At 41.4% G+C, this 23,734-nt stretch overlaps 2 protein-coding genes and 1 non-coding gene across 7 annotated transcripts; 2 read left to right on the top strand and 1 right to left on the bottom strand.

The window, feature by feature from the left end:
• Window positions 1-478: 478 nt before the first annotated feature.
• On the top strand, window positions 479-2,900 carry si:ch211-39i2.2 (DNA damage-inducible transcript 4-like protein-like). The gene is made up of 2 exons (XM_066669135.1): window positions 479-757; window positions 1,344-2,900. Exons 1-2 carry the CDS (start codon window positions 604-606, stop codon window positions 1,793-1,795), a joined length of 606 nt encoding a protein of 201 aa, XP_066525232.1. The 5' UTR covers window positions 479-603; the 3' UTR covers window positions 1,796-2,900.
• Window positions 2,901-3,369: 469 nt separating this feature from the next.
• Window positions 3,370-19,695, bottom strand: brd8b (bromodomain containing 8b). 5 transcript variants are annotated; one of them, XM_066667953.1, is made up of 20 exons: window positions 19,576-19,695; window positions 17,810-17,906; window positions 17,214-17,283; window positions 16,981-17,030; window positions 16,560-16,682; window positions 16,325-16,405; window positions 16,108-16,172; window positions 15,351-15,493; window positions 14,825-15,016; window positions 14,219-14,321; window positions 13,549-13,674; window positions 12,923-13,101; window positions 11,323-11,814; window positions 10,969-11,156; window positions 10,768-10,860; window positions 10,578-10,646; window positions 9,754-10,036; window positions 9,480-9,572; window positions 5,230-5,274; window positions 3,370-4,424 (listed from the first exon to the last, which is right to left on the bottom strand). In XM_066667953.1, exons 1-20 carry the CDS (start codon window positions 19,592-19,594, stop codon window positions 4,365-4,367), a joined length of 2,571 nt encoding a protein of 856 aa, XP_066524050.1. In that variant the 5' UTR covers window positions 19,595-19,695; the 3' UTR covers window positions 3,370-4,364. The 5 variants fall into 5 exon arrangements, with proteins under 5 accessions (XP_066524050.1, XP_066524051.1, XP_066524052.1 ...); XM_066667954.1 differs by lacking the exon at window positions 5,230-5,274; XM_066667955.1 differs by lacking the exon at window positions 9,480-9,572.
• Window positions 19,696-19,714: 19 nt separating this feature from the next.
• Window positions 19,715-19,787, top strand: trnaa-agc (transfer RNA alanine (anticodon AGC)). Its single transcript has one exon. It is a non-coding gene; the product is annotated as a tRNA-Ala (tRNA).
• The last annotated feature ends 3,947 nt before the right edge of the window (window positions 19,788-23,734 follow it).

Here is a 23,734-nt window from a genome sequence, read left to right as displayed (position 1 = left end):
ATGAGGGAGTGAATCGTCCCTGAATAAAATGGAACGAATCAATTAAATGAAGGAATGAATCTTCACTGAATTATTTAAACAAAGGAACTTCACGGAGTAAAATGAAGGAATCCGCCGAGTGAAATGAATGAATAAATAAATGGAGTAGTGAGTATTTAATGTATGAATTTAATGAAGAAGTACATTTGCACTGAATTAAATGAAACAGTGAATCTTCACAGAATTAAACTGAATCTCCACTGAAAAATGGAGTGAATTTTCACTGAATTAAATGGAGTAGCTCTTCACTAAACGAAATGTAAGATGTCAGAGTGTTGCGTGTGACAGCCGAGTCGGGGCCGAGGCTGATACAACTTCTATCGGTGATTGCGCAAGAGCGCCGGGGGGGCGTGGCGTAGCATGGCGTGGGGGCGGGGCCGAGCGGTGTGTGATAAAAGCAGCGCGAGCGCGAGCCGCGGCATAGAACGCTCCTGGGGTTCTAGAACACTCTCTGATGGACGTAACTTGGAGTGAGCTGAAGTTAAAGGGGGAGAATTCGGAGCGCCGCGCGAAATCACCACTGAGTGTAATATCACCGAGCAGCGCAGGGAGCACGTCTCTGAGATGGTCTACAGCCAGGCGCTGGTGTTCGGACACAGCCTTTCGGCCGTCCCCGAGGAGGAGGACCACTTGACCGAAAGACTGAAGAAGTTCTTCAGGCTCGACAAAGAGCACAGCGGGGTCCGCTCTGGGCTGAGGAAAGCGGCCAGCTTCTCTAGTGAGTATTAGTCTTTATTATAGCCCCAGACTCTTAACTGAGCGACTGCCTTGGGATAGAAGCCTCAGGTGCCAAGGTGGAGTCTAAATAACTGCGCCCCAGTTTAAGGTGGAATGGGAAACTCAGTAACTCGGTCTTTAATTCGACCTTCTATTACGTTCCTGTTTCTAAATTCGAGTTTATTTTAAAGCAGGAGCCAGACACGACCAGCTGTGTCCACACTTCCCACCCACGGCTGAGGAAATCAGCTGATAGAGGCGTCACACGTGAAACGACGCACTCATGGTTTCACAAACCAGCTGACTCTGCACTCTCGGTTTCGCCTTCTGCCTCAGTTTAAAAAAACTGTAGTGTTTAACATTTACACTGTTTCATATAAAAAACATTAAAGAAATAACGTTTTAAAGGTGAGCTCAGTAGATACCGTCAGCTTTGGCAGGTTTAAAAACTGTATTTGATGCAAATTACACAGCTGGCCTGGGGTAACAATATCCTGAAGCTATTGATGTGGACAGAGTCAAAGTAGTAAATTAATATCAAGTGTCATCGCTAATTTAACGTGGTTGAATATGTTGTGTTCCTCCAGGCCTCTCCTCGGACTGCAGCTGGGAGGAAGATGAGGAGGACATGGCTGGGGTTAAACGGGATCTAACGGCTCGTATCGAGCAGTGTCTGGTCTCGGCAAAGGCAGAGAGTCTGCGCTGCTGTAAGCTGCTGGTTCCTGTGGGGATGATGGCACGCGTGTCCAGGGACCTGCTGCGCACCTCCGGGGCTGAACCCTGTGGCCTCCGTGGGGCTGTCATCCACCTGCTGCTGGAGGGACAGAGTGGGACACGCAGGCTGGGCACCGTGGTCATGGAGAAGAGCCTCACCCCAACCTTTGAGCTCTCTGTACTGCTCCGGGAGGAACGCGAGGCCTGGCCACCGCTCCGTCACCTGCTGCGGACTGACGGGGCCGTGAGACTGCGGCCAGACTACACACTGGTCAAGAGGAAACTGTACTCCTCCGCCAGCCCCACCATCATACACTACTGCTGACAGCAGACCTCAAGGCGTGGGCACGATGTCGCATCACAGTGCGTGTACGATTGAGGCACGGGGTTTAGAGATTAGTAACTATCACTTCTAGAAATCAACCATGTGGATTTTAGTGCACCATTTTTATTTATTGTCTGATGTTAACACAGAGGAGGGGAAACGGACTAAATGTAAAGTGTACATTCTCTGAGGCTGTGAACTTATCTTCACTTAACGTACATGAAAATGTAGTTTGCCCACTGGCGTTCATGCGTCTGTATTATGGCCATGGTTAAATATAAGTATGAATTAAAAACAGCCATGAGAAGCTGAGAAGAATGATTGTACGTCAACACACTGCACTGGAAATGAACAGGTCTCTGGAACATGGGCTTGATCAGTGTTTAGCCCTAGTCCTGGACCCCCCCCCCCAACACATTAACACACCTTCGACCATGACTGGGCAAGACTGGAGATATAAAGATTTGTTAGGTGTTTAAGCCAGGAGAAGTTGGAGTTCCTGTTGGAGAAGGTTCCTAAAGGTATCCTATGTAGGTTCACACTACTACAGTTGTTTCAATGCTGGTCCTGAAGCACCCTCATCCTCCCTATTCCTTCGTCTAATGTCCCTTTATTTAACTAAATCATTAACGAGCCTTTTCTGAGTTGTGAGGTGTAAAGGGTGTTAGGATTGGAAGTCAATTAATAACCAAGTTTAACAGTCACCAATATGTGGACAACTAGGGATTTTTTTTCTGCTTACACACAGTAAGCAGGTTACAAGCATTTTGCACTTTGTTGGTTTAGTTTAATATCTGTCCTGACAATGTTCGGATGCTCTTCTGGAGGTCAACACTACTGTACAGCGTGGATTGAGTTTAGTTGGAGGATAAAAGCATTTGTGTTCATGTTTTATTTTATTATTTTATTTATGTTTTAATGCACTGTTTTGCACTGTTAAGTATGTAGTGCACAATGTTCCTACTTAAGGACACTGCGGGGGAAAAATGATTTAACGGCACAGCGTATCTTGTATTTATTTTGCCTTAATTTGTCTCAGGTTTTTTCTTTTTTTCCTGAAAATGTTTCCATAGTTGCAGAGGTGAGCTGGCCTTGTCTCTGAGTAAAGATGTTTTGTATTTGTCAATGTTTCTTTACTTAAATATTAAAACATTTTTTAAGTAATCCTTGTTTCTGACTTGTTTTTACTTTAACATGCACTACTGCATGTGCTTTACAAACTCCTTCAATAGATAACAGTAGGTCAGTGAAATCACTGTCTGTGAGGAGTGTGGTGTGTTCTGTGTCTGCGTGGGTTTCCTCCCACAGTCCAAAAACACATGTTGGTAGGTGGATTGGCGACTCAAGTGTCCGTAGGTGTGAATGTGGTTTTTTTAAACACCCCCTCCAGGGTGTATTCCTGCCTTGTGCCCAATGATTCCAGGTGGGCTCTGGACCCACCGCGACCCTGAACTGGATAAGTGTTACAGATAATGAATGAATGGACTTGTGCCAAATCATTGAACTTGTGATTCCAAATAAGTTCTGGAAAAACTCTGTAGAAACACAGCAACTGATTTTAAATATTTTATTAACTCACATAAATTAAAACAGTAGAAAAGGATAATATACATGTAATTCAGATCTGTTGAGTATGTTTTTACATAAAGGGAGCCATCCCATTTCTACGCTGTCAAACCTACAATCAGTACAGGCTACAGTAGACATTACCTCCCAACACCATTTAACTTCCAGAATTTTAAAGACATAAGATGCTTCAATTTACAGCTCTCACAAAAACTAGAATTATACTGATTGTAGCTTTAACCAGAACTGCTCCCCACCAATCAAAAGAGATCAGTGTGTACCAGGTGAGACACACCCTCTGACTACACACCTCCTCCTACATTCACCCTCTGCTCGAGTGCTTGGTCACAATTCTAGACTGTTCTGTTTGTTCCTCTTTCACACTTCTAGAATGTTCTTATTGTGTTGCACTCACTGTTAGACCGTCTGATCCTCATTCTTGCAGTTCTAGAATCTTCCTCTTTTTAACCCTACTCTGTTCCATGTAGCTGTTCTTTAAAACACTGTATGCAGGCTGATGTTGCTCAAGTCTAACAAAACATACACACCTTTCCAGCCTTTATTCAAAACACCTTCACACACACAAAAAAAGATAAATCACACTGGTTCTACACACAGATTAGGCCTAAGTGATCTGTCCTCTGCAGCCGATGCTCAGCTGTGTCCTAGGTGCTAACGCACACTGAGAAACATTCAGACGGTGAGATGGTGAAATAACAGTTCCTAATGTTCGTCACGTGGTGAGGTGTAATGGTACATTCTAGCTCAAAGCATAAACCAAAAACAAGCTTTAAGCTTTACAAATCTGAGTTTTTCCTCACTGAACACTACAGAATAACCAAGTGTTGGATCAATTTCGCCAACAAACTTTATGCCATTTCAGAGCCCCAGTCCGGGTTTATCTGGTCCACATTAACTCCATCTGAACCCGCAGTCAGATACGGTTTAGGCAATTTAGTTTAACCCTTTAAAGCCTTATGGGTTCTTGTTTTTGATCTTCTCCTCATTTCTTCATCTTCATGTCAGCTTCTATGGCACTGCGGCGCCCCCTGGTGCCTCCGTCCTGGAAGAACAGAAAAGTAGGGATGGGGAGGAGGAGGCGAGGGCATGAGCTTCTCTATACAGAGAAAACTGCTCTTTGGCAGCCCTAACACACCAGACCGTGCACCCTGAAAACTGGCCAAACAACACGTTTTGAAAAGAGAAGTGGATGGAGAGAAACAAAATAAAAACAAAGCCCAAAAACTTGACATGTAACCTTTTACAAAATTACCTGTCGTTCACTTATATGACAAAAAATATCAAAGTGCTACATTTTTTACAGCAAAAAGTAGGGCCCGACCGATACGGCAACAGCCACAGATAACATTTAAGAAGCAAATCTGGCTGTTGAAAACGAATACTGCCAGTGTCATTTTGTTAATTGCTTTTAAAAGCAATGCTAACGCTAATGTTTGTAAATAAACAATTTCAAATTAACGACAGATGTCACTGGCAACTTTCTCAAAACACTGGCACTTCACAGGTGTGAGTTTTGATGATTAAACACACGTAAATCTAACGTTGGACGACATCATCGCAAAAATGACAAATCGGTCGAGCGCTACTAAAAAGTAATGTTTGAAAAATGAGTAAACTGTGAGTACCCCCGTTCAAAACCAGTACCTCTTTAACTAACGGGGCACCACGGAGCTAAGCTTTAGTGACTCTTCTCTTGTGGAAAAGGACTCTGCTTTGTTAAACCTATGTATAAACATGAAAATAGATGTGTGAGTCTGTGTGTGCGAGAGAGAGAGAGGTAGAAAGGAGGACAGGATTCAGGGGGAGACAGAGAGAGCAAAGCCGTGACCTTCAACCTGGATACTTACAAAGAGAGAGAGAAGGAAAGCAGGAGAGGCCATGGGGAGACTGTCCTGTAGGAGGACAAACAGCAGTGAGAAAAAAAAAAAGAGTCCTACATATATTCGCGCACACACATACATCTACAGAAACAAACAATATTAAACACTGACATACAAGGTTCACAGAGAGAGTCAAAGCAAATTAAAGAAGTAAACAGCCTTTTAGAGATTTGCAACAATGGACAGCACACGAGGCATTGGACTATTGGGATTTAGCGATGCTTCACACAAAAATGCTAACTTAATATCACCAGAACGATCTAAGCTTCGTGTTAAGACTAAAAGACACACCTACATTTATATATTTATTAGCAGCAATAAAGTGTTAGTGGTTCTGCATTTTGGAGATTTCTTTTTAGAGAAAAAAATTATCTCCAATTTTTTTTTAGTAGCAAGTAAAATAAAACTACTTGGCAAACCTTTTAGAACAAAATATTAAGCATAATATTATTTAACATCTGCTTATCTCTAACTGCGACTCCTGAATAAAACACTGAACATTACACCTGATAGAGGTATAGTTTCCCTTTCATTCATTCTTTGGACTGTTAACATTTTTGGGAGGCAGCAAGGGAAGTAGCTAAACATAAATCAAACTAGGAATCTCATATCCAGGACATGTGCAACAGACCACTGGAAGAAAGCAGACGAAGACGCACGTTAGTCCACAGCGCGTTGTAGACAAACACAGACAAGCTCAGGTAAAGATGGGGTGGAAAAAAAAGTTGAAACAGAGAGAAAGACATTTGTGTGATTTCTGTTTTACGTGTACTGTGTGTGTTTATAAATTTGATTCTTCCTTATGTCTCTGTGTGTGGAAATCCTAGACATGTGACGTAGGAGAGAATAGTGTATAGAGTTCATATAAATCTGAGTAAGAAGATTTGAGTGGGAGTGTGCTGTTAGTGTGAGTTGAGAGATGATGAGAGAATGTATCTGACATGTTTGTGACTGTGTAGTTTCAACAATGACCATGGCACTGACGCACATAACAGTCTACAATGGTGTGAAAAATCTGTTCATGCCCAGTTTCCCAAATGCCATGTAGTGACTAGATCATGTTAACTATTGGAGTGAGTAATGATACCCGTTCTGTCACAGAGTAGCGGCTTGAGGTTTGCTGTGCTGTACTGCTCTTACAAGTCCTGTCAAGTGGACGGTTTCCAAAAGCATCAGACTGCAACAGTTGCTATGATTACAGTGTGGTTACTGCATCAGTATCAGAAGTAAGTTCATTTGCCTTAGAATTTCTTCAGCATTTTAACTTGTTAAGCTTTTTTTTGTGATATGTGAAACCAGAACTGACACAGAGACCGCTGGCTCAAGGCCTTATTGGAATTGTGAAAATAAATATAAAGAACAAAAAAGGTTACTATAATAGTGCTATTGTTTGGTTGAGACGTGGACCACTAGCAGAATGAAACTCTCTATTTTGTGGCTCTGCCTCAGTAAGTCGTGGGTGTTGAGAATCCTGTTTATTAAAATAAAGCAGAGCTAGCACCCTAGCTTTCTTTATTCTGACATAGATAAATAAAAAGTGTTTATTAGACTTCATCGGTCGATTTAAAGCCTATATCTTGTGATCTTCTTGTTCATGCATCTGACTGTGAATTAATAATATACAGGGGGTCCTCGACTTACGACACCTATCCTCCTCGGTCCCGAGCCACGTGACCGTGTATTCTTCCGCCGCGCACAACACACACGAAGTTCACGTTATGACGTTTACGACGCAAAACCACTTAAGTCAAAACAAGGCTTTATACAGTAAATGGGAGATGTGTCGTAATCACGAAGCATCGTAACTCGGGACTGACGGACCTATTATGTATTATTATATTTTCTGATCCTTTCCAAATTTATACTACAATCCATATTTTTAATAAATGTTAAAATATACAGTGGCACTAAATAAATAAACATGTTCACTGAGGGTAAGATGTGTGTTCCTGCAAACTTCTGGTAAGTGAAATTTGGCCATTCTGGTTATCGTTTCCTTATCTATTAATAAAACATATTTGGCAACCCCTGCATGTGATGATTCTGGCAGATACAGAATAAGATGAATACGCGATTGTATCAAGTTCGATTTTTTTCCACTACAATATAAGAAACTTATCTTTGCAGGTACATTTTTGAATGTTGACAGTGGAATAGAAAATGAGATCAAGATTTGTTGATTAATTATAGTTTTTAGATTAACTGACATCAGATGGTTCTTACCCTCTCTAAATTAAAAGTATCCCCTCATGAGGCTTTTCCCTCTGCCTCTTTCTGCTCTCGAGAGGATATTCCGTGCTCGCCTTTTAAAATGTTTGGGGTCAGGGCCGTTTTTCTCTCAGTGAATACCATTGGCTGATGTCTCCTGGCTCTGTGACTGCCCACCTCATAGACTGTATTAGGCCCACCTACTGGAAGAAGCCTTCTACAGAAAAACAGACATGGAGGACATATACCTTGGTCATTTGACTTTTGTTTTTAAATGGGGAAAATAGGAGGCTAAGCAGTGTCCAGAATCATTATTAATATAGTTTCAAGTCTGTCCCACGGTGTCTCTGTACAGTGGGAGTAGACAGAATACAGTAAATGTAGCTAGTGAATAGGAGTTGACTCTCAAATGAATCGATTCTTTGAGCATCTGGATGTAGGCATCGACACTTGGCAAATGATTCAGAGTCAAACCCCAGACACTCAGTTTTCTAATGTCTTGTGCAGGGAACAACAATCCACATGTATAATCACATATTACTATGACCTGAACCTGCTGTGAACAGTGGATTATGACCCTATCCTGACTCTTTATCTATGGCTCTGGAGCTGTCCTGGGGAAAACAGCAGCTCTGTGAGCCATGAAGGCTTCTCCTAGTAGGCTGGTCATATGCAGAGTTTGAGGTGGGCAGTCACAGAACAAGGAATATCAGCCTAAACATTCACTGAGAGCAACTGCCCTGGGACAGCCCCCAAACTATTAAACCCCACACATTTGAAAACCAAAGAGTGGAAAATCCTATGGAGTGCAGAAAGTGTGAGAGGGAAAAGAGATTGTCACTCGAGGAAAACAATAGAGGGAGTAAAACCATTTGAGAATAAACGAAAAGACAGTTTGAGAGAGAGTGTGGACACAATTCCTGTCTCTCTGCTCGCGGGTTTCACAATTGCGCTCACGAGAGAGATATTTACGCATGCGTAACGTTAAAACCTTTAACATTTCAGCAGAATTATATTTTTGACCTGGCGTTTTCGCGCCACCTACTTTTGAGAGTGATGAGATGCCTTTGGGCAGAGATATACTTGCTGTTTGGCCATGCGCTTGGGTAGGCCGTCTGAGTCGTGAACGTAAATGTTCCCAAACTTGCCTGTGTGCTACACTTGTAACTGGAGAGCAGACCAGAGAAAGAAAGCTTTGACACGGCCTGCTTCAAAACCTTCTGCCATTGTGATGCTGTTGATCCCCTGCACTGCCCCCTACGGTTTACGCATGTACTGCACCATGCATATGACCCAAGCACCAAACAGACCCAGGATATGCAAGGCAGCCATGATGCTTACGTGGATGGGTAGTTAACAGCAAGTATATCTCAACCCTTACACATCTTAACATCAACACCCACTCAGAGCTTACACCGAAGACTGTAACATCCTCAAGAGTGTCTATAATTTACCTGCGGTAAGGCACACAATAGGAAATGACAAAAGGCTGAAAACCGTACTAGGGATGAAGATACAACTGTTGTTTTGCTTTAGGTCTTGTGTGTGCACATTTCCATTAGTTACAGGAACTTTCAAGAACACATGACTGGACAGCACACAGAGACATGCGCATATAACAAGTCATGCAGCTGATGCAGCCAGAAAGTCACTGACATTTTCAAGTACCACAAAACAAACAATACATTCTTACCAAGTTACATAACCTGAATAAAAGGTTTGTACATGTGCATAAATTTGAATTTAAGCTCTTGTGGTTCACAATGTTGTAAGATGGACAGAGTGCGAGTGCACAATTGTGGCTATAAAACAACTCCTGAGCTTTTCTGGAGCATAGTTGCCATCAAGCTTCAAACCTTGAAATCTCACTCGCTATTCATACCCAGTAGAAGCAAACAGCAACTAAATGCTTAGATGCACTTGACCATTTTTGTCAGCTTTCAGTTGCTTTGGTTGTTGATGCCTTCAGAAGTGTCTGTGTGTAAGAGTGTGTGCTTAGTCTCACTGACCTTTTCATTAGCATCTTGTTTGGAGTTGTTTCTTTTCCTTCTGGGCATGGCAGCTGGTTCTGGCTCTAAATCTTTGTGTGCTGGGCTCAGGGTCTACATATATGAGACTGGGGGTTAGCGTGAATAACACTACCCATATTGACAGGGACTTTAGCAAAGGGCTTTAAGGTGGCTGTGTTTAAGGGGAAGTGTGGTTACTTTTTCAACCATCTCCATAGGGTTCCGTTGCCACCGGTCATTCCTCCCCAGACTAAATGACGTGTGTGTGGAGTACCTTATCATTAGGGTCCTGTTTGCGGTTAGCCTCCCGTCCCCGCAGGCTCTTGGCGCTGATTCCCGACTCTGAAGTCTGCATTATGAGCTGGGTGGCCAGGAACTGCTGGATCTGCTCCAGGACATCTCGCTGCATCTCCAGAGCCATGTGGTAGACATCGTGGTCTGAGCTGTTGTACATCACTGCGTTCTGGAACATCAGCATGATGTCTCGCTGGAACTCAGCTGTGGTGCGAATCTGCCCTGTCTCTATGTTCTTCTTGATAGCCGACAGGTCCATGGGCCTGTTAGGAGGAGATTTGTGTGAATACTAACAAAGCTAACAAAGATTTAAACTAGGAGCTTCCATCTTGCTGTAACCACAATAAACACACCACACTACCACAATATTGGAAAGATGAAATACTGAAAAGACTGATCTGAAGCATCCTGATAGTATCTAGGTTACAAGCTAAATAATCATATGGCATCATCTTGTTATTTTTTTAATCATCTTAAGATTTTCTTTCAATAAAGGCATAAACCCTAAACATTTTCCAAGTATAGTAGATCTCACACATGCACTATTTATGACTAGTGCTGCGTCCAAACTTGTGTCTATGTGGTGCACTATTTTGGGCTTTCAGTGGACAATCCGTGTATAACCCATAAACACTAGTGGTTACCCACAATCCACTGTGCTATGTGATAAAACCCTGCATGAGGGAGTGTCCGAAACTGTTCACTACCCCCCTGAATCCTATAATAGTGCACTATTTAGTGTGTAATGTAGGGAATAGTCAATAAGGAGCCATTCAGAACACAGTGTAGATGTTGGTTACCTACCTATGTACAATGCTGTGGTACCCAGGAGCGATGTCATCAGACACCGGCTGCAGAAATACACTTGCATACCTGCAACGCATTAAGCAAAACACAATATACACCTTAAACTAAAATGTATTAGAGACTAATTCTTTTCAGAAAACCATACAACAGCATTTGCAATTGGTCAGTGCTGCTCCAAATCCCTTACCTGTGATTGGCTGCTGCCCGCCACACTAGCATGATGGCTTTCTTCCAGATCTTTTGAGCCTGTAAGGCCTCCTGATCCTCACTGCACATCGAGCTGATAGATACAAGGAAGACAACATATATATATTTAAGGACAGAAATTCACAGTAAAAAAAGTAAGTGAATGTGGCTTATCACAATCCTAATTCAATTAATAACCCACAACTGAGAGGAGGCTGGGCTACTGGCTGTAGAATCTGCTGTGGTGTATCGTTGGGAGTTGGTGCCATATCCATCTTCACTTTCACTGGCCGGAGGGTCCACCTCAGAGAGATATGGCCCCTCTCCACACTCTTTCATCTCCATTCCTTCTTCAGCATCCACCTCACTCCCTCCATCTTCTTGCTTCACCTTTCAGAGTGAGAGAGAACATGTACTACAAATACCTTGCATCTGTCTAACATGCCATTTAATTACGCAGGTAATAATTTCCAAAAAAAAAACTGTGATAATATTTATTTAAAAATATAAAACAATCCTGGTTTGTTACTGCGATGCTCGTGTTCTGTAGCACTACCTTTGTGTCTCTTACGGATGCTGAGCTGTCCTCTGAATCAAGGCAAGGTGTTTCAGCCTCAGGCTGAGTCCACTCCTCATTCTCAGTTTTCAGTGTGGGGCTGGGTGTCCTGTTCTCTGTTTGTTCCTCCTCTTTTCCTCTGTCCACCTCTGTTTCTCTCTCTTCAGCTTCTTGCACTTCAGACCCCTGTGTTTGTCCTGTTTCTGGTGGGGCTGCAGGGTCAGATTCTCCCATTGCTACTTCAGGTCCCCCAGCCTCCCTCACCTCCTCTAATGTCACTGCTGGCTCCCCATCCTGAGGTTCAGGGACAGGCAAATTTACAGAAGCTCCCAGAGTAACCCTGGGCTGGGGGCTAGGCTCCGGTTCGACCGGTTTAAAAGCTTGGTGCTCCCAGGGGCCAGAAAGAGCGTGTCCCCCAGCTACAGCTTCCTCACATAGAGAGAGAGCAGCTTCTACTGCTGCTGCATCTAAAACCTCAACTGACTCATCCACCTGAGAGACAGTGACAGTCAGTGAAAACAAGAAATGAACAAACAGAATATGGGAATGAGTATTACTGCACACCTAGATAATGACACTCATAGAAAAACCACATCCAATTAGCATTCCAAACACATATCTATGCTCATCTTCAGGTATATAACTGCAGAGAATACACAGCTGATTCTATGGCTCACATTAAATTAAGCTTTTAATAATAGCCTTTTTTATTCAAAATCTTGTCCCAGAAATAACTGTAATAAACAATACTATTGTCACTTTAAGACCATTTTATTGCCACTTGACCATTCATCAAAACCTTATTTATTAAGAATATTCAGACATTGGGAATTAAATATTTTTTTAAAAATGTTAAATAATCAAAATAAATAAATAAATCCTTTTAAAAACCCCACTCTTTTTTAAAACATACAATAAAATAAAATCATTGCTTTAAAAACAAACCAACATAATGGCTCCAAAATAGAGAGCTAATAAAAACAGAGAACAGAAGAGAGCGAGTGGATAAAGTATTGGCAACGATCACTCTTACATAAACAGAAATGCCAGAAAACACAAGGGGCAATATAGAGGTCAGCAAAACCTGTTAATGAAATGCCCATATCCAAATAAAAACATGCATCTCCATTTTTGTCGATTTTTAGTTTAATATATCATCTCAACCCAGCAGCCATCCTTTAAAATGTGCAAAATTGATGAATGGACGAATAGAAAGGCTCCAAAATACATTACATTCACTTTCACTGAAAGTTAAAAAGGTTTTTTCGTTCACCTATAAAATTACTATTATGGAGATTCATGTTTTTCTTTGGACATTGTTATTTCTAACAAAACAAACAAACAAACAAACAAAAAATAAACAAAAAACAAAACAAAACAAAAAGTCTGAGCAGCAAGTTACCACACTCTACAAAAAGACAACTCACAAGGCTGTCTGCACAGAATAAATTAAATCTTAAGGCCTCTTTTTTTCTTAATTGTTACAACATAAATATTTTCTTATTGTATATTACAGTACAATTGTATTGAAATATAGGTAGCTAAATTGCAAAAAAAGTCTCTATTTTATGTCTTCATGTTTGCATTTGACATGCATTACCTTCTCTTCAATAATAGCTATAATATCCCCCACAGTCTCCAAGTCAAGCTCATCCCCCATGTAAGACACAGCCACCAGGTCCTCCTCCACCAGCTCTCCCTCTCTCCCTTCTGTCTGCTCTGAGCCTGGCTGCTCTGCCAGCACTGCCTCTGGGCCAGGACACTCTGCCACTGTGGCTCCTGCAAAACACACACCAACATGCAATTTACCCTCACTGTGAAGAAGGGACCTGTTTGCTTGGGTTGTGATGAGGAACTAAGTTTTTGACAAAGCCTGGGAGGCAAGGGTTGAGAAGCAAGGTACTACGTTAATGCATGTCTAGGCATGAGTCCAGTTTAATGAGCGTGATGTTCAGGCAATGTACAGTACGTTAAAGGGGAAAACGAAACCAATGAAATGAGCAGTAGAACAGAAATACAGATTGAGATTTAAACGACAGTAAAGCTAAACACTATAAGCTAGTTCTTCCAGAAAAGTAAAACTAACCACCATTCAGCATTAGCTCCATGTCAACATGCTCATTAGTCATGTTGATTTAAGTCCAACTATGTCTTTTAAACTGGCAAGCAGAAAAAGGCAGAAAAAGAAAGTAGGTGTGAAAGAGAAAGATTGGGAGAGACATAGACCTGTGCCGGGTATATAGTGGTGTCCTGGAGCAGGGGGGGCTACAGTGGGGGGATTAGGGGGCTCAGTGCTGGCTGGCATCTGGACTGGGGGCGTGCTCTCCAACAGACGGGATAATGTGGGCGCATCTGACACAGAGACACATACACAGTGCTACAAACACACTCAAACACTAAAAGCGCAGCGCTGATTCTGAGATTTACTTCTATTACCAAGACAAATTGATTAACAATCTGAGATCTGCAAGCACAGTTCACAGAAAAGCCACGTTTAATTCCAGAAGAGAATAAAACATACATGCACACAAGCACACAAACTAATCATAGATACACGTAGGCAGGTACCAACACCTACAATCGCCCATGTTCTATCTTTTGTATTTTTACATTTCCCAGCTATTCATTTATGAATTTTTTGTATCAAATAATTTTATGTATCCATTTTACATCCTAGATTTATTCATCCTACACAGCTCTCAGACCTGTGATGGCGCAATCATTTCATGTCTGTTAAACCTACCTGGAAATATGTATGAAGTGCAACATAGAATGTCAACAGAATGTCAACAGTAACATCACTACTCTACATCCATTCAGGATACGAATATTCAGGAAATGTTGACCCTTTAAACACAAATATAAAGGCAGCATAATGTATGTGTAAAGCATCTACCTGTAGAGACATCATGGCTGATGGGAAGTGCAGCAGCAGGGGCATGAACCTCCACACCATGAGCTCCATTACTGAGAGCTGTAGTTACCTCGCCCTCCACCACCTTAACACAACACATCAACGCTTAGTTGTTAAATCTGACATGCTAAGATTACAACAACACATGCTATTGAAAAAAAAATCATGTGTAACTCCAGGTTGTAAGACCTTACACCATGCTTTTGCTTTGCTAAAAATGTCTCCACAAAAGATACATTTCCTGCAGAAAGAGCTTGCAGTATACCCTATGCCCTGGTTAGAGAATCAATGGCCACATGATTGCTAAGTATTGGATACAACCTTCGAAATTAGTTTTAAGACAAAAAAAATCAGAGACAGGAGTATAAATGCAAACATAAAAGATTACAAATCATCATCTGGTTTTCTGATTGCAATTTTCAAAGTATGGTCTTCAAAATCAAAGTTCACCTGTCCCTTAATGTTTTGTTCAGCCGTCTCCCAACACCCCTTTAGTTTGCCCTAACACTTTTCAATATCCCTAACCCTATTACCCCGCTCTCTTAGCCTATAACATGTAACTCAACCCTCCCACTGCCGTATGCTTACCAATCTGGGGCTGGCAGACAGGAGGTTGCCCTTCTTTAGCAGCTCAGAGAGTAAAGGGGAGGGTGGTGGGGTGGCCTTTTGATTTAGGAGCTTCTTCTGAGGAGATTCGTCTACTAGAGCACTTAGGCTACCTTCTTTAGGCCCTGGTCCAGTTGGCTCAGAAGCTGGCATGAACACTGCCATTCCTGGAGCCTGTATAGGAGATGGACATAAAAATGTATATAAGAGGCTAATTTGATTACATTTACACTGTAAACCTGTAAGTGTACATCCCCGCTCCCTCACATTTCTTTAGTCGGACTGTTCAAAACAGTATTATTAAAAATATGACAGATCTGTTTGCAAACATTGGTGTTCATTCGATGGAAGGTAGTGGATTAACAACAGCCTCAAATCTCTGTAATCCCTTATATCTGCAGAGGCATTTGCCAATAGACTACATACAAGTGGAGTGAATATGGAAAAGCCCTACAGTTGTACTATTACTATTGTAATATAATAGTCACTTCTCTGACCACTCACTTACCATTGGACTTGGACATGAATCGTCTGTCGTTAGCTGAGGGGTATCAGGATGTGGGAGGTCCATGCTGGGTGAACTGGACCCCAGTGGGGAGCGGACAGTTACGCTAGGGAGCCTCTTTGGTGTGTTTTTTGCTGCCTGGCGTGCTGCAGAAATACGGGAGGGAAACAGATTGTTGAGTACGGTGTCAATTTCTATGACTGACATTTCACAAAAAAAAGTCTGGTATAATTGAGTTTTGTGCACTACCCAAATACTTTAGAATGTTTGCACTGGGACCCGACTGAAAGACATCCAATGTCCAGTTGTATTGACCTGGCTGCAGCCATACGGTTTCATACTGGTTTATCATTTCAGATCATGAATATATATATTTTACTATGACTGAACACAGACAAATGGCTATGCACTTCATTGCCCCTGTTGTACATGTCTGACAGACTGATGTAAAGCAGGGATGGCCACACTTTCTTGACTTGAGACTATTTCCAGAGGACAGATCATGATGATATACCTTTAAAGGGCTGGTGGATGACTGGGTTTTATGGATTATTATAAATTGCCGACCCATGGGTGGACCGATACTTGAAATTATATATTATTATTTAAGAAATTCTGATTTACATTATTTAAATGAGGCTCAGTCATCCAAATTGCCATCGTGCGTTCAACTGATTGATCACGATCGGCACATTGGACAGCCCTGGTTTAAATTCTGAATTAGTTAAGGTCCACATATACGCATTAAATATGAATCTACCCTGATAGGCAGTCTCTGTTGCTCTCCTCTTCTGCTCAGCTTCCTCCTCGTCCTGCTTCTTCTTTCTGCCATGCATGTTCATAAGACAGCAGTTAGCAATACAGCCTCATATCACACTAACTCATATCTTGGACAAACAACCATTATTAATCACAAACAAGTCGTTTATGAAGGTCCTGTAATGAGATAATAAGACGTAACTGAAGAAGAGTCTTACTGTTCAATCTCTCCCCACAGCTCCTCCAGTTTGGAGTCCATGTGCCCAGCCTGAATCAAATCCACATCTTTCTTCAGCTTCCTACAAACAGCAAAATAAGAGAGAGCGATTTTTATACTGAGGGTCTAAAGTGACACAAACCCGATATAATGAACACAGACCGGAAGCCGTTAGGATGTTAGGGTTACTGCATAAAAAACTTGTAGAGTCAAAAATGAAAGGTCAACTCTGGAACCTGTATTTCTCCTGTGTGTCTTTGAGGAGTTTCTTGAGCTCATCAATCCTCTCTGCAGTCAGTCTACGCACAATCACATCCTCTATGGTCTCCACCACCTCTCCTTTTTCACCCCGCTTCCGTCTGTGAAACAGTAACAATATTATCGCATTCCCAACAACGAAGTGCACTCAAAAAAAAGAGTTCAAAATTGCGAAGCAAGCCATCTGCCACCCCCAGGAGGAGGTGCCCGTCTCCCTTCTGATGCAACAAATTTACAAAGAATTATAAAGAAAAATTTGGGAAAACAATGAGATATCACTTTAAAAATAGTTGCTCCCACCAATCACTGAGCACTTTTCGTAGAGGCTTCATGTACAGACTCAACATTTTTTCAAATTAAGAAAACTACATGCCTCTGTGTGTCTACAGTGATACTTACTTGGGGGCTTCTGTGGTCTCCAGCAGTTCTGAATACTGAGAAGCACAGTGCTATGAGGGTTACAGAGAAAAATCACACAGAGTCAGCATTAGTAATACAAGCAATGGGTTTAAAAATAACTAAACTCTGGGCTTTTTGCACTGTCCACAAGATATTTCTTGTGACGACAGCACACACCAGACACACATAATTGCAAATGTCCACCTTGTAAGCACTGCAGTGTTTTTAAGTACCTTTTGAGAAAACCAGTCTGGAGGCCGCCCTGGCTCAGAGAACGGCTTGATGGCTCTGCTGACAGACACCCTGGAGGAAAAAAAACACAAGAAAATCAGTTGAATTGCAATTTAAAAACTCATTACAGATGTGTAGGCAGTTGTGTCCCATACAGCTTGAACTAATTAAATGCTGTGAAAGCTCCCAGACAGAAAAAAGGAAGTTTGCCTCAGATTCAGGCCATAAGTGTAGATGAGATTATCAACATTTGATATAATATCAAATGTGATATGTACTCTACTGACAAACAGCATTAGTTAGATGTACGGTGGCACATTCAAATTTGGTTGCTGATCAGATCCTATAAAGGCCACAGCAGCCTTAGCACTTAGGTGTAAGATACTTAAATGTTCAATGACAAATGACAGCAGAAATGTGGTGGTTGCTGGTAGGAAGAGAGCGAGCTGGGTACCTATGTGAAGCTCTAATGGATTTGGCATTGGATATTTTATACAACAACTTAAATCTCAGCTGATGTTAATACTCTGATTTCTACTAATAAATAAAATAGACAAAATAAAACACAGATTTTAGCAATAGTTACAGGCAGCCTTACCAGTTTTGATCTCCACTTCTCATCACAGAAGAGGCAAGGCACAGTTTCTCCCGGACAGACCATGGCTCTGTCGGTCCGAGAGACATTATTTTGTGTTCTAGTCAAAAAAACATAGTGTCATTATAAAACTGAATACTTTGTGAAAGAAAAATAACAACAACAACAAAACCTCAAACTAACAGCATGGATGTGGGCAAACAAATAAAAATGATAGTTAATGGAATCAATTTTATTATCAAGATAAATATTACTTGTAATATCAGATCAAAATGAAAAAAAAAAAGTAATTTTTACTTTTAAGGGAAAGAGAAAGGGAAAATTCTAAGTTTTCAAAATGCAAGATCAAGTAACAGGAACTTCTGGACCATTTCTATGTGTCCATTCATCAAGAAATTTGTAAAGAGCACTGTAAATAGCAGCTGGCATTTTAAATGATGTGAAAAAATTAAAAGGTCCATGGTTTAACAGTTTCACTCCAACAATGACAAGACCTTTATCTGAGCATGCTGTGGATATTGACTATATTTTAAGGACACAGGCTCAGTGAGTTTTTCATTTACCAGAGAACGTAATATTGCCATTGGCAAAAAAAAGTATCTACAATAAAGTTGATGGTGTTTTTTTTTTTTTTTTGGTATTTAAAATCTGAAAACACCAGCTGCTCTATTGATGGTGCAATTGTCAAGACGAACAGACCATCACCAGACTTGCTTAGAACATGTTTTATATTGTTGCTGTCCAAAATAGTAACTTTGTAGGAGAAGGAAAAAACCTTCTTAGCTTTCAATGGAATTAAATGTAAAATAATTTAATTCAAAGTAATTCTGGAGCATGTCTATTGGTTCATTCATTATGAAATTTCCACAAAATGTGAAGGACAGCTGCAGTAAACTAAAAATCCACAAAAAAATGGAGCAACATAAAGGATTTTGCCTTCGGTAAAATTATTTTGGAGATTCAACATTTCTGTGACAGGTGGCAACTGTTAGTTATAACTTATTCAGCAGTGTAATGCTGAATAAAGCAAATCGCTCTACCCAAAGGTTCAATTGATGTTTTAGAGTATTATATTTATTTTTCAAAATATCGTGGTACATACTGTATATCGTTTAGACGCTTTGGAGTATCATGATATATTCTCCCACACCACCCACACTTATTACCATAACGCTACTCTCCTCGGCCAAAGAAGAGCAGTCCATAAATGTCAGTTATTACAGTTATTGCTAATGCACTATAACCCCCCCCCCCCCCTACATGTACGTGTATATTTCATTTAATGTAGTAATTCAAGCGCCGAGAATCAATTAAGGTTAATCAAGTATCACTACGCTGCGCTCCTAATTCGAATTGTCCCGTTCCACCTTAACTCTAATAGTGAGTGGAAGCACCATTTAAGGTGGAACGGGACAATTCGGATGAAGGGTCCTCTATTTTAGTTTATCTTATTTATTTATTCATTTATCTACCTTACTAATCAATATAAGTTTACGTTAAATGCCTAACATCACAAGGAGACTAGCAACAATAAACAGTATAATAAAAAACGACTTCAGAAGGTAACGTCCGTGCTCAGCGTAGCTTATTGTTAGCTTCAAGCTACCGTTAACGTTACCAAGAGCGACTGTAGCTTTAGTTAAATCTCTGCAGTAACTAAACACAGAAACAAAAGACTAACGAACTTTCACGGCTTAAACGCGTATTTTGTTGATCATAAAGTTCGCAGCTATCGTATATTTGTAATAAAAAGTAGAAAAGCTACTCACTTCCTACGCCAGTCGACATTTTCGATGCTAACGCTGCGCCACGCAGTTCATATCCTCCGCTTGGCCTTTAGCCGCAGAACTACAGCAGCGGCCCTGCACTAAACCACGAAGAAGGACTATGTCCGCTATGTGGCGCATCGGGGGATTAGCTCAAATGGTAGAGCGCTCGCTTAGCATGCGAGAGGTAGCGGGATCGATGCCCGCATCCTCCAAATATATTTATGCTTTTGTACAAATGTTATGTCTTTTCCTTAAGCATCAGCACTGTTTATAAAAAGCCAGTCCGGCTATTTGAAGACATTCAGTGGGGCTGAGACTCTTGTGCTGTCTATGTGAATGTTAAACATATATTCAATATGTTACATCTGAAGTATCCTGCAAAACCTGAAACATCCCTGAGTGTAATAAGTAAAAATTCAGCTTCCAGCAGAGTGCCTTCTCTAGAATGACAGAACTCAGTGAGTCGCTTTTGAGATCAGCAGACCTCATTGAAAGCCAGTAAATTCTCACAACCATGTCCCATACCCTAGTGTTAAAAATTCCCCCCAAAAATTTAAGTTTTAATGCAGCAAAGAGTGACAAGTTTGAGCACCCCCAGTCAAATTCCACGCCTTTACTTTATATATATATATAAAACTTTCCCCATGTTCTCCCTGGGGAAAAAAAAAAAAAAAAAAAAAATAGAGATTAGATGTGCCAGAATGTCCATAGCTGTGAGTGTGACAGTGACTGGATGAATGTGTGATGTCCTGTGGTAGACTGGTGCCAAGTTCAGGTTGAGTCTATGCCTTCACCCAGACCCAGCATGTCCCTAAAAATATGAAGCAGTTACAGATGATAAGGGACTTAGACAAGCACCTGGGTGGCCTCCTGAGTGAGAATGTGTCAGACTGAGCCTGTGCTTAATGAGTAAACATACATAGGGTATCTTCACCTTGAGGCACTTACAGAACATTATTACCAGTAACCCTAGGGGCAGCTGTGGGGCTGTGGGTCATGCACGGTCATTAGTATACATATTATATATTATTAGTTTATATATTTTGTAGATTTATCCATTTGTAGTTCCCCCAAAGTTTGAGTTTTGGACTTAAACCTGAAATATCCCATCTACCAAAGTCAACTGAGGTCTGTGAAATACAAGCCTCAGAAGACAGACGAACAGGAAACATAAAAACAGAAAGATAACAACAATAATAATAATAATAAAAAAAACATTTATTATGTTTGATTCTTTTTGTAGTGAATTACAGGTCATTATTTTCTCTGAAAACATGCAGCTACTCACACATATGGGCATTTTATTTGTAAGGTTCACTTGGTTAGGACATTATATAGGGAGTGTGGATCGGATTGTTGTTGATAGAAATGAACCCTAGGCAAAAGTACAACAAGGTTTTTGAAAAGATTTTCCTCAGGTAAGTTCAATTTCATAGTGTTTGTGGGAGCTGCTGTCATTGATTATGTTTTAACTGTTATTTAATATTGACTATGTAAGGATGAAAACATTTATAGCATTTTACATCCTGCCTCATCTAAGGCATATAGTATGAAATGTAACATTCAAGCAGAAAGCCCATGTCACTTTGCAGATGCCATTTTCTTGGAAACACGTGCCAGATTCTTTTCAATATATGAATATGAGAGAACAAAAGCATCAGCCAAAGTCGGAAAACTGAAGGTGTACCTGCCTTGGCTGAACTGTCCCAAACTCTGATCTCCATCCAGTAACCAGTTCAGCAGTACATTATGTTCTGTATGTTTGATTACATGAGGATAGTATAAACGTTCCCCTCTATCCCCTTTGAAAGATTGGCTTGGCCCCATTATTTGCCAGAATATCAGCAGTTAAGTAGCTGGACAATTATAAGCAACTATTACGAAACATGGCATTACAGTACACTCAACTGTTTCTTATGAGATCAACTACTATTATAACACTAAAAACAAAACAAACAATGAATGTCTTTAGCCAGCAATGCCAACCCTTGGTGTTCCCCTGACAGCGACACAGACCCTCTGCAGTTCAGAGAAAATTGAGCCCTGAGAAAAAATTGTAATCTCATCCAGGAGCAACTGGTCAGTTTTGAGTAGAAATAGTAATTCTTTGTCATGGCAAACAATTATCTGACTAATAACTGTTATATGCAGTAAGTTACTGTAAGATACTTGTTTATACCTAAAAAAATAGCTTATTGAAGACATGTATGTTGTTCCTACAAAGCAACGTAGTTGCCAGATTTCCAGTGAGTGTTTATAAAATAATAAAATGTTCATATTAGTATAGCTTAATATTAGGAGGATGTTGACATGAAAGACAGCTTAGTCTTCCAGCATGGACAAATGCAAATGGGCCAAACTACGTAAGGCCTTGTTTGGTAGGCCCTACAAGTTTGTAGCCATCATCTTTTAAAAGGCAGCCGGTGCCAAAGCCAATCCATACGAAACCCAACGAAACCTGAAAAGTCCTTCATGAGTAATAATGGCTGTGAGATCCCAGCTGTCAGGGTAAAGTAAAACCTGATGATACACACTCTGCAAGTCGATCGCTGAGACTACGGAGGCCCCTCTCAGCTGTGAAAGCAACTTGTCCCTGTGTGTCAGTGGATAGCTGTCTATAACAATGGCTTTATTGAGCTCCCTGAGATCGACACACATTCAAACGCCACATTCGGATGATCTATGATCCCCAGGTTGAGGCATCATCTCTTCTCAATTATGCCCTCTCAAAGTAAGCACTCCAGCTCAGCAGAGACAGCATCTATCACAGACAGAGGTAAGCGACACAGTTTTTGACTGACAGGAGCCGTGGTGTCAGAGATATTTACTTTATGGATAAAGCCTTGTCTTGTGCACAACCTTAAATACCTGCTGTAAGCCGAAGATGTAAGCCGTTTAATAAATCCATGCCAAGGATTGCACAGCCAGGTTCGACAATGAAGATGCTAGCGGGGCATGAGATATCGTCCCTGGAGACAGTCGCAGGCAAACAGCAAGGTATAGTAATCGGATCAGGAGAGGAGGTCCCCAGTCGGGCTGTGGGTGGCTGTAGGAGTGTGGCATGGGAATTAGCCAAGTAAATAGACTTTGCAAGGATAGAAACACATGAACCCGTATCCACTATGAAGTCCAGTTTCACAGTGCCAGCAGGTGTCTGAATGGTGACAGGGCAGAGAATGTTATTTTATGAAGTCAGGTCATGCGGTTAAAGAATAGAATACTCAAGCTTTTCGACATCCTGCACGGAATGTGTATGTGTAGAGTGACAGACTTGGAAAAAATGTCAAAGTTTGACATGTCTTACACTGTACATGAGCAGCGGGGCAGTTCTGGGTATTTGCCAGGTATTTGCTAGATACAAAGTGGTAACAAGAACCCATGAAGCATGCAGGAGTAGAGTACGAGGAACATTCAGAAGGGAATGACCGAGGCTTACTTTGATGCTATTCATGTGCTGTCTGAACAGCTTGCACTTGTAATGGCTTTAGACAGATTTAATTCAGTTTATAGCTGTAATCTTTCCCTTATACGATTGCGGACTTGGCGGCTGAGGTGAGGGAACGCTGGTGGCAGGCACATGTAAGGCTGGTGGGGATAGGTGTTGGGGGATTTGTAGCCAAGTCGGCCACATCCCTGCTTATGCAGTTCGGCATCAGGGGCCGAAAACTAAGGGCAGCTGTGAAGGACTTATCAGAAACAGCTGAAAAATCTAGTCAGTGGTTGTGGATAAGTAAAGCACAGACTAGTTGGGGAAATGCACTGTAGAGGTGCTGTTGTAGTGGTTAGTGATGTAGCATGTAAAGGTCACATGATACTGGTGGCACTGAGCATGCATTAACGGTGCCAGTGGGGCTCAGTACAGCCTATTACCAGGGAGGGCAGTGTGGATTTACGGTTGTTGATGTTTAAGGGTAAGGTAGGACTGTAAAGCTGTCTTGGAGGGGGGTGGGTCTGGGAAGCTGTTGAGCCTTCTGGAGGTGTTGTGGGCTTAATTCAGCGAAACACCTACGAGGGGAGGTGCCTGCCTAATGACCCCTGTGAAGATCTAGTGATTCAGTGGGTGTTTGGGTACTCAGGTGATGGGCTCAATGAGTAACCGTAGATGATAACGGTAGCTGGATCCTGATCGGATCATAAACAGCCACAGCAACCATAGGGT

This window comes from Hoplias malabaricus, chromosome 4 (genome assembly GCF_029633855.1).
Source record: "Hoplias malabaricus isolate fHopMal1 chromosome 4, fHopMal1.hap1, whole genome shotgun sequence".
NCBI lineage: Eukaryota > Metazoa > Chordata > Actinopteri > Characiformes > Erythrinidae > Hoplias > Hoplias malabaricus.
The sequence above is the reverse complement of the archived record's forward strand: the minus strand, read 5'-3'. Positions and strand labels throughout refer to the sequence as shown.